The sequence below is a fragment of the Cervus canadensis genome, chromosome 10 (assembly GCF_019320065.1).
Source record: "Cervus canadensis isolate Bull #8, Minnesota chromosome 10, ASM1932006v1, whole genome shotgun sequence".
Lineage (NCBI taxonomy): Eukaryota > Metazoa > Chordata > Mammalia > Artiodactyla > Cervidae > Cervus > Cervus canadensis.
In genome coordinates, this window is record NC_057395.1 from 45,026,158 (window position 1) to 45,042,127 (window position 15,970).

Below are 15,970 nucleotides of genomic sequence, written 5' to 3' on the forward strand. Positions count from 1 at the left end.
CAGTCCTAATGAGATGGATGAAACTGGAGCCCCTTATACAGAGTGAGTAAGCCAGAAAGATAAAGAACATTACAGCATACTAACACATATATATGGAATTTAGAAAGATGGTAACGATAACCCTATATGCAAAACAGAAAAAAGAGACACAGAAATACAGAACAGACTTTTTGAACTTTGTGGGAGAATGTGAGGGTGGGATATTTCAAAAGAACAGCATGTATACTATCTATGGTGAAACAGATCACCAGCCCAGGTGGGATGCATGAGACAAGTGCTCGGGCCTGGTGCACTGGGAAGACCCAGAGGAATCGGGTGAGAGGGAGGTGGGAGGGGGGATCGGGATGGGGAATAAAGACCTCCCTCTGTAGTTGAAAAAAAAAAAAAAAAAAAAGAACCCAAGGTCTGGGATGCTGGGGATGTGGGGAGGAAACCACTGCTCAAACGTTCATAGAGAGGAACAAAGGAGGAGAATATGGGGCAGTTAGAGAGGCATCTCTTTCCTTTCATGTGATATGTCTTTTTGGGGTTTTTCTAAGGAGGGGACCATAATTCTTTCTATATTGTGACCTTCTTCCCAATTGTTCTTGATAGTCAAGGGTAATTTTTGATGGATGAGTGTGATTACCAATGGTTTGAAGCATTCATTCTTGTTCTATCATTCCATGTAATTGTTCACCACCCCTCCCTCCCAGGTCCTGGAGAGGTGTAAAGATGCAGGGCTGACCAAGTCCATTGGGGTGTCCAACTTCAACCACAAGCAGCTGGAGAAGATCCTGAACAAGCCGGGGCTCAAGTACAAGCCCGTCTGCAACCAGGTGAGCAGCTTGGGTCCTCTCCCTCCTGCTCTTCAGAACCTCCTTCTTGCACTGGAGCCAGATGTCTGTCTGTCCTCCCCCACTGTTCATCTGACCTTTGTGGGTCAGAGGATTCTAGAAAGCAGAGCCTCTCTGGATGGTGTGAATAGAATCCAAAACACTATCTCTGTTTGACAGGCTGGGTGGAAAAGGTGGGATGCCTTCCTTCTGAACTGTGGGTGGAACCCAGAACTAGAGGAAGGAGTCATTTTCCTGAGATGAAGGGAAGAGCAGATAGCGTGAAAAGTGCCCTGAAGAGAACTGCATGCAGGAAGGAAAATGATGAAAACATGGAATCAGAAGTAAATTAATAAAGAGTCAAAATAGCTGAGATGGATTTTAAGGGTTTGTGTGGGGTTCTGATGTCTGAATTCTTGGTGTTGTTGTTTCAGCATTTATGAGTCTTAAACAGGGAGCACAGTTAAGAAAAATGTGTTGGAGGTGATGAAAATCATCAAAGTTAGAGGGTGAAGTTAAAGGCTCAAGGTGATACTAGTAATTTATGAAATATTTACTCAGGAACATCTACTCAATGTAGAGCACAGCTTTTGATTACTCAATCTTGGACTGGTTCTCCCATCCATGTATATTATAAAATACCTGTATAAATATACTTTTCTCTGTTTTTCTGTTGATGTTGACATTTCCGGTTTTCATTTAATGTTCTAGTCTTTCCTTTAGCCTTTGAAAACTTTTAGTCTTTCTCTGTCATATTAATATTGCCTTTGCATATAATCTGACACTCTTCTCTTTGGGCATTCTACAGGTGGAATGTCACCCTTATCTGAACCAGAGCAAACTGTTGGATTTCTGCAAGTCACATGAAATTGTTCTTGTTGCCTATGCTGCTCTGGGATCCCAACGAGTAAAAGAATGGTATTGAATCCTAATGAAGACAACTGGGAGTTTCCCTGAAATTCAATTTTTGATAAAATAATTTAAATAACACAGTACTCAGATAACTCTCATAGGCAGAGGGGAGAGAGTGGTGGGATGAAATGAATCCTTCTTTTTTATTTTCCCATCACCCAGACATTTTTTTTTACATTGTATTATCTTGTAGACTCATCAACAACAAATGTCTGCATTGATTCTATATATAATCTCTCAGTTGAGATCAGAGACACAAGCTGATGTCATGATTTACTTATTAACTATTAATTAATGAACACATTTGTAAAAAGAGATGTTGCAAGCCTCACTTACCTTATATCTAAAATTGGAATAATAATATGTAACTGCTCGGTATATCATGATAGAAAAATTTCAATTTGAAGCATTTCTGTGAACATATATAGAAAAATAGTGATGAAATAAATGCCTCTTATTTTTGAGACTACTCAATTTTTATCAATACCTTAAAAAGTGAAATTTAAAAAGAATTCCTGGACTCTCCCTACTGTTTCTCTATTCATGCCCTTGATTGTAGAAGAAAAACAACCCCTGAGAATTAAAGAAAATAACCCACAATTTGGCATTCTGATCTCAACTCAACACATCCGAATCACCTGCAGAGATCTGTAAACACAGAATGGGGAGTGACACAGTTGAGGTTCTGATTCAGTTTGTCTTCAGCTCAGCCATGGAATTTGTATTTCTAATAAGATCCCAAGTAATGCTGAGGCTGCCGGTCCCTGGACCACACTTTGGGAAGTACTGGTATAGAGTGGACCTAATTGGTCTGTTTGAGAAGCCTCCTTAGAAACTGCGTAGTCTAAGCTCCTCAGCATTTCTTAAATCCCCTTCAGGGTGAACCCAAACCACCCCGTTCTCCTGGAGGATCCGGTTCTCTCTGCCATTGCCCAAAAGCACAAGAAAACGGCAGCTCTGGTTGCCCTTCGTTACCAGATACAACGTGGGGTTGTGGTTCTGGCCAAGGGTAACAACAAGAAGTGGATCAAAGAGAACATACAGGTGATGAGCAAGGCTGTGGGCAGAGGGTTCCTAAGGAAAATATCTTAGTTTCTCTGTTCTCAATTGATAAAATTGAATCATGTGATTTTTCTTAGACTGTTTGATCTGCTCTAACAAAACACCACAGGCTGAGTGGCTGTGAAAAAAATTAAATTTGTTTCTCACAGTTGTGAAGCTGTAGATCTGAGATCAGGGTACCCATGTGGTTGGGTGAGGGCTCTCCTCCAGGTCACAGGCTTCTCCTTATATCTTTACATGTTGGAGGGGAAAAAGAGCACTCCCAAGTCTCTTATATGAATGTGATATCCTTGAAATCTCATTCGTGAGGGCTTTGCCATCATGACCTACTCCTCCCTCAAAGACTCCATTTTTAATACCATAACATGTGAATTTGGGGGCACAAAAATTATGGCAGTGATCTTTAACTTCCAAATCATTGTGGTTTTATTTTGTATTTCCCTGAATACTCATAGGTTTTCATCTTCATACATTTAATCTTTTTGAGTTTCTGTCTTTGTGAAGTTCCTCTTCAAGACTTTGTCCACTTTAGCTAGGTTGTTTCTCTTTTGATTTATTTGTAGGAGACCATTATTGTACCCTTAACTATATAGGAAACTCTACCCAGTTTCAGGATTTAATGCAGAGTTCATTTATTTAATTCTGAATCTGTGGTTTGAAAATCAGCCTGCACTCAGCTAAGCTGTTGGCCTCTAGGGCTGGGCTCTTTTGTGCATTTGCAGTTCAGTGCTGAGCAGCTTGGCAGTTCTGCTTTAGCAGGTGGATATGGCTCTTGTCAGAGGAGCCTGAAGACTTCTCTGCACAGTTTCTGTTGGCTAGAATAAGACAACTAACCTAGTCTTCTTTTCAGCACAGTGATATGATTCTCAGTCAGTGAGTGGGGAAAAAATCTCTTCCTTTGGGGTCACAAAGCGTTGGACAAACTAAGTGACTGAATAACAAAAACAACTGTCCCTGTTTTCCACATTTTTGTTGTCAACTCTGTCACATATCAAGTGTCCATAAGTACATTTCTGCCCACTCTTTTCTATTTAACTATTTCTCTACTGTGTTACTGACGCAAAAAATAAGTTTTGCTTTTCAGTATGGTACGTTCTTCTATTTTAAGGATGTCTTGACTGCTTTTGACTAGTTCTTTTCTTATTTAAAATTCAGTATCACCAAATAGGAAAAGGAGTATGTCAAGACTGTATGTTGTCACCCTGCTTATTTAACTTCTATGTAGAGTACATCATGAGAAATGCTGGGCTGGAATAAACACAAGCTGGAATCAAGATTGCCGGGAGAAATATAAATAGCCTCAGATATGCAGATGACACCACCCTTATGGCAGAAAGTGAAGAGGAACTAAAAAGTCTCTTGATGAAAGTGAAAGAGGAGAGTGGAAAAAGTTGGCTTAAAGCTCAACATTCAGAAAACTAAGATCATGGCATCTGGTCCCATCACTTCATGGAAAATAGATGGGGAAACAGTGGCTGACTTTATTTTTTGGTGGCTCCAAAATCACTGCAGATGATGATTGCAGGCATGAAGTTAAAATATGCTTACTCCTTGGAAGGAAAGTTATGACCAACCTAGATAGCATGGATGGGGAATACGTGTAAATCTATGGCTGATTCATATCAATGTATGACAAAAAAAAAAAAAAAAAAAAGCAGAGACATTACTTTGCCAACAAAGCCCATCTAGTCAAGGCTATGATTTTTCCAGTGGTCATATATGGGTGTGAGAGTTGGACTGTGAAGAAAGCTGAGCACCGACAAATTGATGCTTTTGAACTGTGGTTTTGGAGAAGACTCTTGAGAGTCCCTTGGACTGCAAGGAGATCCAACCAGTCTATCCTAAAGGAGATCAGTCCTGGGTGTTCACTGGAAGGACTGATGCTGAAGCTGAAACTCTAATACTTTGGCCACCTGATGTGAAGAGTTGACTCATTGGAAAAGACCCTGATGCTGGGAGGGATCGGGGGCAGGAAGAGAAGGGGCCGACAGAGCATGAGATGGCTGGATGGTATCACCGACTCGAAGGACATGAGTTTGAGTAAACTCCACGAGTTGGTGATGGATAGGGAGGCCTGGCGTGCTGCGATTCATGGGGTCACAAAGAGTCGGAGACGACTGAGTGAATGAACTGAACTGAACTGATCACCATACCAACTTCCACAACAGAATATATGTTTAAGTCTTTGGTTCATGTTGCATTGAAATGAGATCTCTTTGGAGAAAATGAAGTTCTTTACAAAATTGAGCTTTCCATTTCATTGTTATGATGTGAATTTTTAATAATTTGTTGTTCATTAATGCTTAAACACTTCTCATAACTTTCTCCAGAAAGGTATATACATAAAGTTTTTTTAGATCCAATCATGATAATGATTAGTTTGATATCAGATTCCTGAACAGGCTTTCTCAGGGGAGCCTGCTTCCCACATTGCTTCAGCTGAATGCTGTCACACTTAGGGCGTGTTGGGGAGAGGCAATCAGTCTAATGTCAACTCAGTTTCAGGTATCGAGTCAGGAGTGTCTAAAAGCAGTGTGTTTGGAAAAGAACGATTTTAGATTTTTTTGTCTCAAGTAATTCACTTAAAAAGATAAGTGACTCGTGCACTGTAATGTTTGTGAGGTGGACAGAGAAGGAGAAGGTGTGGGAAGGAGAGGTGAGAACTCAGCAGAGGGTCCCAGGCTTGTTCATCTGGAAACTGAGGACAGACACGGCTTCCCTGTCCCCTCTTCTTGTCTCCATCCAGCTGGAAAGTCCTCCAGTGCCCAGGGGGAGGCCAACTTCTTGGGGGAGAGGTAATGTTATTCTTCTTTCCTTCCAGGTGTTTGACTTTGAACTGACTCCAGAAGACATGAAAGCAATCGATGGCCTCAACAGAAATATAAGATATTATGAATTTCACTAGTAAGTGACTTGCCGATGTTTCCCACAAAAACCGTTTTCTGTAGCAGGCAGGCCAGCAGGAGAACTTAGCTTTTTAAAAGCTTAATTCTAGGAAAACAGTGCTGATTTCCAGGGTAGGAATAAACCAGGGCCTCCCTGCAGACCTCAGACCAGAGGTTTCCTCTAGCGCTCTGTCTCTGACCAAAAGAAATGTGATGGGGCCCAGGCCAGCCCATCAATAAAATCCCCTGAGTTGACATTGTGGTGAATTCACTACTTTGTACCCCTAACCCCTGTGCCTGGTGTATCTCCTTTCAAGGCTGAGGGACCCAGGAAACCCAGAGTGCCTGCAGCCCTGTATCCTTTCAAGGTCCTATGAACATGTTTTATCTTTATTTCTTTCTACGTCCATCATGAATTGTATTCAAGTTTTGTTGTTGTTGTTTAGTCACCTAGTCATTTCCAACTCTTGGTACCCCATGGACTGTAGCCCGCCAGGCTCCTCTGTTCCTGGGATTTTCCAGGCAAGAATACTGAAGTGAGTTGCCATTTCCTTCTTCAGGGGATCTTGCTGACTCAGGGATCAAAGCCCTGTCTCCTGTTTTGCAGGTGGATCCTTTACCACTGAGCCACCTAGGAAGCCTGCAATCATGTTAACCCCAACACAACTATAAAATGTATTGTAGGTGTTTTTTATGGAGGAGGGTCCTAGAAAGGCCAATATTCATCAGTGCTACGATGTCACATGGGCCTGCCCCACCCCGTCCCCTAAGTGTCTGGTGGACATTCTCCCTAATGGGCATTTCTTCACCAAGACACTATCTGTTTCCTACAAATTGAACTCTTCATTGCCCTTTCTTCCCTATTACAACTCTCATGTCCTCATCCTTGTTATCTCACAAAACTGAATTACAAGTAGATCTTGAGCTTAAATGACCCTTCAGTGAGTGACTGCTTAGCAGGACACACTCAGGTAAGATCATCTGGGTCTCTCTGGTTTCTTGAGTCAAGACTCACACTAGTATTGTATTTGTCCATCAGGGGTCCATCCCCTGGGGAGCCCCTACCCTCTTGACTTTGACTTAGTCACTAACATTGAATTCCAGCTGCCTAATTACTGCAGGAAGATGTCAGGATTGAAGGGACAGAGGGCTAATCAACCAGGGAGAGGTTGGAAGGGAGTTGAGAGAGAAGGGAATACCAATTATTGGAGAAATAAAATTTTGTTTCCAGTGAAGGATTTCAAAACTCTCCCTATTGTTTTTATAGCTATCATGCTTCTGATAAAAGATATGATAATTGAAAAAAAGGATAATTACTTTTTTGTACTTAACAGTTTTAAAGTATAATTGTATATTTTCCTTCATTAGGCTCTGAATGCTTAGACTTATTTATCTTTGTGGGCTCGGATCATTAGCCAGGTTCCTGGTACTTGGAATTGCTTAGAATGCATTCTTTAATGAATCAAACTGAAAAAGACCAATTCTGAAAACAAAGTAGAAACATGGGAAAAATGAAAACAAAACAAAACAAACAAAAAAACCCCCAAAACAACAGTAATAGTAATTACTGCATAACCAGTGTTTGACTACATTATAAGCTAAAAAGATAATAATCTCACTTTGAACTGTATGATTATTCAAGCACACATGGTAGCTCTTCTATAGATGACAAATTCCTTTATGGAGGTGCTCTGTATTTTTGGAGTGCTCAGTATTTGCTTATCCATGGATGTGTGGAAAAGGGCAGCTAATTTGTCCACTGTGCAACTTTTCATCAACTAGGGACTGAAGAAGTTCTACCTGTGTCTGAAATGACCTCCACAGTTGGCCCTAAGTCTTGTGCTCTCATATAAATTGTAACCTGTGTCAAACTACCTGTCACTGTGGTGTGAATATTACACATGAGTGTTGGGACTGGATGTGCAGGTGCCATGTACACATGGAGCAGGCACCTGCATGTGTGCTTGTCAGGGGAGAACAAGGGCCGTGTTTATATATTTAGGCAAATATATCCTGACTGCATCTATTGAGTAACAGTTTTTGACAACATGACAGATTTAATAAGTTAATCCTCCTCCTCTCTTTCAGTGGTGTTGGTCAGCCCGGCTATCCATTTTCTGAAGAATATTGACTCTCAGCTCTCACTGTGGTTCTTTGAGAATTACTTGCTTCTAGGACTATGAAGAGGATTTTTGTATTTGGTGGAGGTGCTTAAATGAAGTGTCTGAATGTTTGAAAGTTTGCCTTTCCTTTAAAAAAAAATAAACAGTTTATGGAACAATAGACTTCAAAGTAAGAATACATTTTTTTGTGATAGTTAAACAAAGTAAATTACAGAAAGTTTGGTAAGATGAAAGGAAATGATAGAGAATAAGATAACCTGTGATTAACCCATTTAATAATACTTAAATTTGGTGCCTTAAACTTATGATTTTCCTGTAGAAATGTGTGTGTGTTTTCATTTACAAAGAGAAAAGATCTTCAATCTACAGATTTTCTACTTATTTTTAACTTAGCGTAAGTATCTTGGTAAAATTAAAATATGACTCAAAAAACCCAGTATTATAATTTGCTTACTATAAAGCAACATATCTTATTCATTTATTTAATTTCTTAATTGTTTGCCCATGTTTAGCATTTTAATTAGTTCTTATATATTTTGCCATTGATTTATTTGTTGCCATTCATTCATTAATTCAGCAAAACTTTATTGAATATTCTTTAGTAACACATGGTATTATCAATAAATGTCAATTAAAATGAGAAATTCTTGAGTCGATAGCCTACTGGAGGATAAGACTGAATGAAATCAGGAGGACTTAGCTGTTAGAAATGAGTAACGGCTAGTAGGAGATAATTCTGCACAATCTCATTTCTGTACATCTGTTAGGCAGAGACACCAACTACCCTTCATCTGACACAACTTCTCATTTGTGTAAGAAACAGCCTTGCAACATAGAGACAGAGGCTCCATTCATTACTCTGGAACAGAAAATACTAAGCTCAAGAAGGACATGTGTTATGAAACATTTAAGGGACAGCAAGTTGGCTGACATTACTTTACCAACAAAGGTCCATCTAGTCAAAGCTATGGTTTTTCCAGTAGTCATGTGTGAATGTGAGAGTTGGACTATAAAGAAAGCTGAGCACTGAAGAATTGATGCTTTTGAACTGTGGTGTTGGAGAAGACTCTTGAGAGTCCCTTGGACTGCAAGGAAATCCAATCAGTCAATCCTAAAGGAAATCAGTCCAGAATATTCATTGGAAAGACTGATGCTGAAGCTGAAACTCCAATACTTTGGCCACCTGATGCAAAGAACTGACTCATTTGAAAAGACCCTGATGCCGGGAAAGATTGAAGGTGAGAGGAGAAGGGTACAGCAGAGGATGAGATGGTTGGATGGAATCACCAACTTGATGCACATGAGTTTGAGTAAATGCTGAGAGTTGGTGTTGGACAGGGAAGCCTGGTGTGCTGCCATCCATGGGGCTGCAAAGAGTCGGACACGACTGAGTGACTGAACTGAACTGAACTGAAGTTGGCTGATGTGGGTGAAGCTTAGTGAGGTGCAGAGACAGAAGCTGAAGATAAGCCAGAGAGATAGTGGTGCCATGGGGTTTGTGTCACAAGGGGTTTTGAAAGGACTTTACTCTGGGGGAAATGGAGAATGATATTTTGGGTTCTGAGCAAAGTAGTTACATAAGTAGACACGCTTCAAAAAAAAATTACACTTGTTGCTATTTTGAGAAGAAAAAGAGAAAAAAGAGCCCTCTTTTAGGACTCTACAGCAATCTAGGTGAGAGATGATGTTGGCTTGGACCACAGAAGGAACAATAAGTGTGGTCAAAGTTGTTAAAATAGGAATACATGTTAAGGGCTGCATCAGCTAGATTGTCTAACATATTGGACGTAAAGTGAAAGGAAAAGTGGAATCAATGCTGATTCCCAACATTTGTGCTTAAGGGATAGGAAAAGGAGATGCCATTTTCTCAGATGGAGACAATGTGGGGGAGCACATTTTTGTTTGAAGATTAGGAGCTCAATTATAGACATGTATCTTTGAGATGACTTTAGGTACCCAAGTGAAGATGCATGCATACTGTTGGACATAGAATTCTATCAGAGAAAAAGGTTAGCTAAAATATTTATATTTGTGGTTTCTCAAATTTAGTTGCCACTTAAAGTCATGAAACTAGAAAATCTGAGATAATATGGTATACATTGAGTGAGTGTAGACAGGGACATCAAGCTTCATGAGAACCCAGCATTGAGAAGTTAGTTTTTTCTTAAAAAAAAAAAAATGTGGAGGAACCAGGAGCAGAGGCAGAGAAGAAGAGGCTAGTGAGGTAGGAGGGACTGTTCTTAGAAAGCACATGAAGTAAAAGATTGGAGGAGAAAAGAATCCAATTCTTGCAAGGGGACAAGTAAGAGAAGACTGAAACTGACCATTGGATTGGGCAGTTAACCTTGGCAAAGTCAAGTGCAACTTTGATAAGAGTGGTGAAGGCAAAACCTGAGTAGAGTGGGTTCAAGAAGTGGTGTTAAGAGATCAGCGAGAAACAGAGTAGACACAGCTTTCAGAGACTTTGCTGTAATGAGGACCACGGAATTGGGCAGTTGCTGAAGAAGAAAGTGGAATTAATAGACAAGTACACTGTTTGGGTACCCTGCAGAGGACTGCCAGCCTCTGAGGTCAGAGGAACAGTCCAGCAGAGAGAGGAAAACCTATGATGCCACAGACAGAGATGGGCTGATTTGAACCATGTCCGTATTAGTTACTGCTGCTGCTACACCAAATGACCAAACACTTTGCGCCTTGAAACAACACAAATGTATTAGTTTACATATTCTGAGGTCAGAAATTAAAAAATCCAGTTAAATGGGCTAATTAAAGTGGCAGGAGGCCTGCATTCTTTTCTGGAGGTTGTAGTGGGAAATCCATTTTGTTGTCTTTTCCAACTCCTAGAGATCAGGTCTTGGGTTGTTGGAAGAGGGTGTTTGCTAAAAGCAGAGCATTCTCTTGGCAAAATTCTGTTAGCCTTTGCCCTGCTTCATTTGTACTCGAAGGCTAAACTTGCTTGTTAGTTCAGGTATCTCTTGACTTTCTACTTTTGTATTCCAGTCCCCTCATGAAAAGGACATCTTTTTTTGGTGTTAGATTTTGAAGGTCTCTTAGGCCTTCAGAGAACCAGTCAACTTCAGCTTCTCTGGCCTTTGTGCTTGGGACATGGACTTGAAATATGGTGATGTTGAATGGTTTGCCATGGAAGTGAACTGAGATCATTGTGTCATCTTTGAGACTGCACTCAAGCATACTGCATTTCAGACTCTTTTGTTGACTATGAGGGCTACTCCCTTTCTTCTAAGGGATTCTTGCCCACAGGAGATATAATGGTCATCTGAATTAATTTCAGTCATTCCCATCCATTTTAGTGCACTGATTTCTAAAATATCCATGTTTACTCTTGCCATCTCCTGTTTGACCACATCCAATTTACTTGGTTTCAGAGACCTAACATTCCAGGTTCCTATGCAATATTGTTCTTTACAGCATCAGATTTTACTTCCACCACTAGATACATCCACAATTGGGTGTTGTTTCTGCTTTGGCTCTGCCTCTTCATTCTTTTTAGAGCTATTTCTCCACTCTTTTCTAGTAGCACATGGGACACCTACCAACCCAGGGGTCTCATCCTTCAGTATGATATACTTTTGCCTTTTCATACTGTTCATGGGGTTCTCAAGGCAGGAATGTTGAAGTGACTGACCATTCCTTCTCCATCATCAAATCTCTCCAACATGACTTGTCCATCTTGGGTGGCCTGCATGGCATGACTGATAGTTTCATGAGTTACACAAGGCTGTGATCCATGTGATCATATTATTTAGTTTTCTGTGATTGTAGTTTTCATTCTGGAGGCCATAGAATTGAAATTCGTGCTTCTTCATTGTGCCCTCTGATGAATGAGGATAAGAGGCTTGTGCCAGTTTCCTGATGGGAGGGACTGACTGTGGGGAAAGTATTTCTTTGGTGGGCAAGGCAATGCTTGGTCAATCTTTAACCAAATTTTCTGCTGATGGGTGGTGAAATGAAGCAGACTCCTTTGTTCCTTCCCCCTGTACCATGTCCTTCCCCTGCTTTTTTTGTAAAACTTCAAAGAACAAGTTTAATCAGAGAATTGAGAAATGTAGACACAAAGGAAAAGGGTCAGAGGAGACTAAATAATAACTGTGAGGTCATTAAGAATAATCAAGGACCTTCAGCTCTTTCTCAAGGGCTATAGGTAATATTCTGAACCATATCCTGTGAGCTGCCTTATAGATACTAGAACACCAGGTGGAGAAGTTAACCAAATGATGGCCAGAATATATCTGACAAAAGCTGCCACAGTTCTGAGTACTGGCCTCAAGAAATACAAACAAATGGGTCTTGGAACTTTAGGCTAATGTACATAAAACAATCAAGATGACATGGGTCAGACCACTGATGACCAATCTGAAGATGACTGTCAGAGCTGACTGTGCTGTTTCTGCATATAGCACCCCTGTTACTTCTGTCTATAGGGCTCTTGCCCACTGGTTGAAGTGGAGGGGGGGTTGGGTTTTGGATTGATGTCTGTCACCCCAACAGCCTAGTTTCCAGAATCTGAAATCAAACAAACTTCCGTTTTCACCAACCTGACCTGATTATTGTCTTTGACATGAAGAGCAACTGTCCCCACAAATACCCTTTTGGTAAAAGTGGGACTGTGCTCCCTCCAGTAGAAGGGAAAACCACTATGCCATTCTGGTATGACCTAAATGAAACTGCTTATGATTATACAGTGGAAGTGACAAAAAGATTCAAGGGATTAGATATGATAGACAGAGTGCCTGAAGAACTATGGGTGGAGGTTTGTAACATTGTACAGGAGGAGGTGACCAAACCACTACCAAGAAAAGAAATGCAACAAGGCAAAATGGTTGTCTGAGGAGACCTTACAAATAGCTGAGAAAAGAGGAAACACAAAAGGCAAAGGAGGAAGGGAAAGATTCACCCATCTGAATGCAGAGTTCCAAGGAAGAGCTAGGAGAGTTAAGGAAGTCTTAAGTGATCAGTGCAAAGAAATAGATGAAAACAATATAATGAGAAACACTAGAGATCACTTCAAGAAAATTAGAGATACTAGAAGAACATTTCATGCAAAGATGAGGACAATAAAGGACAGAAATGGTATGGACCTAAGATAAGCAGAAGAGATTAGGAACAGGTGGCAAGAATACAAAGAAGAATTATATAAAAAAAAGGTCTTAATGACCAGGAAAACCATAAAGGTGTGATCACTCACATAGAGCCAGACATCATGGAATGCAAAGTCAAATGGGCCTTAGAAAGAATCACTATGAATGAAACTAGTGGAGGTGATGGAATTCCAGCTGAGTTATTCCAAATCCTAAAAGATAATGCTGTGGAAGTGCTGCACTCAATAGCCAAGCAAATTTGGAAAACTCAGCAGTGGCCTCAGGACTGGAAGAGGTGAGTTTTCATTCCAATCCCAAAGAAGGGCAATGCCAAAGAACATTCAAACTACTGCACAATTGCACTCATTTCACGTAGTAGCAAGGTAATGCTGAAAATCCTTGATGCTAGGCTTCAGTGGTATGTTAACTGAGACCTTCCAGATGTACAAGCTGGATTTAGAAAAAGCAGAGGAACCAGAGATCAAACTGCCGACATCCATTGGATCATAGAAAAAGCAAGAGAATTCCAGAAAAAACATCTACTTCTGTTGCATTGACTATGCTAAAGCCCTGACTGTGTGGATCACAACAAACTGTGGAAAATTCTTATACAGATGGAAATACCAGACCACCTTACCTGGCTCCTGGGAAACCTGTATGCAGGCCAAGAAGCAACAGTTAGAACTGGATATGAAACAATGGACTGGTTCCAAATTGGGAGAGGGCTACATCAAAGCTGTATATTTTCACCCTGCTTATTTAATTTATATGCAGAGTACATATGTGGAATGCCAAGTTGGATGAATCACAAGGTGGGTTGAAGATTGCTAGGAGAAATATCAGTAACCTCAGATACACAGATGATGTCACCTTAATGGCAGAAAAGGCTTCCATGGTGGCTCAGATGGTAAAGCATCTGCCTACAATGTGGGACACCCAGGTTTGATCCCTGGGTTGGGAAGATCCTCTGGAGAAGAAAATGGCAACCCACTCCAGTACTCTTGCCTGGAAAATCCCATGGACGGAGGAGCACGGTATGCTACAGTATATGGGGTTGCAAAGTGTTGGACACAATTGAGCATCTTCACTTTCTTTCTTTCTTTTAATGGCAGAAAGCAAACAGGAACTAAAGAGTCTCTTGATGGAGGTGAAAGTGGAGAGAGAAATAACTGGCTTAAATCTCAATATTTGAAAAATTAAGATAGATCATGGCATCTGGTTCCATCTGTTAACAGCAGATAGATGGGGGGAAAAATGGAAACAGTGACAGAGTTTATTTTCTTGGCCTTCAAAATCACTGCAGGTTGTGACTGTAGCCATTAAATTAAGATGCTTGCTGCTTGGAAGAAAAACTATGACAAATTAGATAACCTGTTTAAAAGTAGAGCCATCACTTTGCTGACAAAGATCTGTAGAGTCAAAGCTATGGCATTTCCAGTAGTCATTATGAATGTGAGAGTTGGGCTGAAAAGAAGGCTGAGCTCTGAAGAACTGATGCTTTCAAACTGTGGTGCTGGAGAAGACTCTTGAGAGTCCCTTGGACAACCAGGAGATCAAACCAGTCAATCCTGGGCAAATCAACCCTGAATATTTATTAGAAGGACTGATGCTGAAGCTGAAATGCCAATATTTTGGCCACCTGATGTGAAGAACCAGCTCATTGGAAAAGACCCCGATGCTGGGAAAGATTGAGGGCAAGAGGAGAAGGGGGGGACAGAGGATGAGATGGTTGGATGGCATCACTGATTCAATGGACATGAGTTGAGCAAACTCTGGGAGATAGTGAAGGACAGAGAAACCTGGTGTGTTGCAATCCATTGGGTGGCAAAGATTTGGACTCAACTGAGAAACTGAACAAGAGAACTCTTACATCTTCATCTTGTAGACTTTACAAAGATCTTCAGAGACAGACTGTAGCATCTTAGAATCTTTTATCTATTGCTCCTATCTTCACACCTTCTCTTCGAATACAACCCCCCCAGGTCACACATGTAAGGACTTTGTCATTATACTAGGGTTACCAGGTAAACCAAGAATATTTTGCCTCTCAAGATTTTAATCAGCTTTACAAGATCGTTCCCAGACCAGGTTCAGAACCATGCCCTCTGCAGTGGAAGCACAGAGTCCTCACCACTGGACCACCAGGAAAGCCCCAGGTTAAAAGGAATTATTAGCCATAATTTCATCACACCTACATTTTCGGCTCCCTTCTCCATCTCTTCTGTTTCTGGAACCCCTACACTATGAATGTTAGTATGTTCTATTCCCTAGTTAATGTAGCATTCTTCTTATGAGTCTGTATTCTGGTAAATTATTTTGGTAAATTATTAATCTGTATCTCAATATCTGATCTTTTCAAGTTTTTTTTCCTTATTGTTACCTTTGATGCAAATTCCTCTCTCTTCTCATTTTGCTTAGATTCCTCCTTTTCTATTAAGTTAGGTGAAAAAGTTACCTGTCCTGGTTTTGCAGGGCTGTCCTTGTGTGGACCCATCCCTGTGGAGTCTGTGTGCACAAGGCTTTGGGGCAGAGCTGGAGCTGAGCAGGTCAGAGGTCAATCCTTCCCAGGTTGTGTTGGCAACTGTCACCTCGGTGGGAGGGGGAAGGGCAGGCTAGAGCCAGAGCCCAGTGTGAGCAAAGGCTTCTGTGCTCAGTGTCAGTCCCCACTCTACTGGGCCAGGCGAGTCCCAAGACTCTGGAGCAGAACTCTGAGGGTTGGGTCCAGACTGGTTCCACTCGCTGTAAGTGTGCACCCCTTGTAAGTATGCACCCCCATCCCCTGCACTGCACCTTTGCCCCAGAGGGTGGCAGAGCTGGAGGAAGGTGTGCAGGAGTAGCCCCTGGTGCAGGTGGCCATGCATGTGGTGCAGCCCTTTCACACCATCAGAGCCCCAGACCCTGCTCCTCGGGGCCCTCTGTGATGGCCACCCTGCCCCGTCCAGATGCGTGGGTGTTCCTGTGTGTGTTCCTGTATGTGTGTCCCTGTGTGTGTGTGTGTCCTGTGTGTGTGTGTGTTCCTGTGTGTGTGTCTCTGTGTGTGTGTGTGTCCTGTGTGTGTGTGTTCCTGCGTGTGT

General features: G+C 41.3%; 1 protein-coding gene across 1 annotated transcript in view; it reads left to right on the top strand.

The window, feature by feature from the left end:
* Positions 1-7,957, top strand: part of LOC122447960 (prostaglandin F synthase 1-like) — a 14,039-nt gene extending 6,082 nt beyond the window's left edge. Inside the window, exons 5-9 of the mRNA XM_043478758.1 lie at positions 696-818; positions 1,624-1,733; positions 2,606-2,771; positions 5,611-5,693; positions 7,763-7,957. Coding sequence (XP_043334693.1) covers positions 696-818; positions 1,624-1,733; positions 2,606-2,771; positions 5,611-5,693; positions 7,763-7,805 — 525 coding nt within the window. The 3' untranslated portion in view covers positions 7,806-7,957. The remainder of the gene's footprint in view (positions 1-695; positions 819-1,623; positions 1,734-2,605; positions 2,772-5,610; positions 5,694-7,762) is intronic.
* Positions 7,958-15,970: the final 8,013 nt, after the last annotated feature.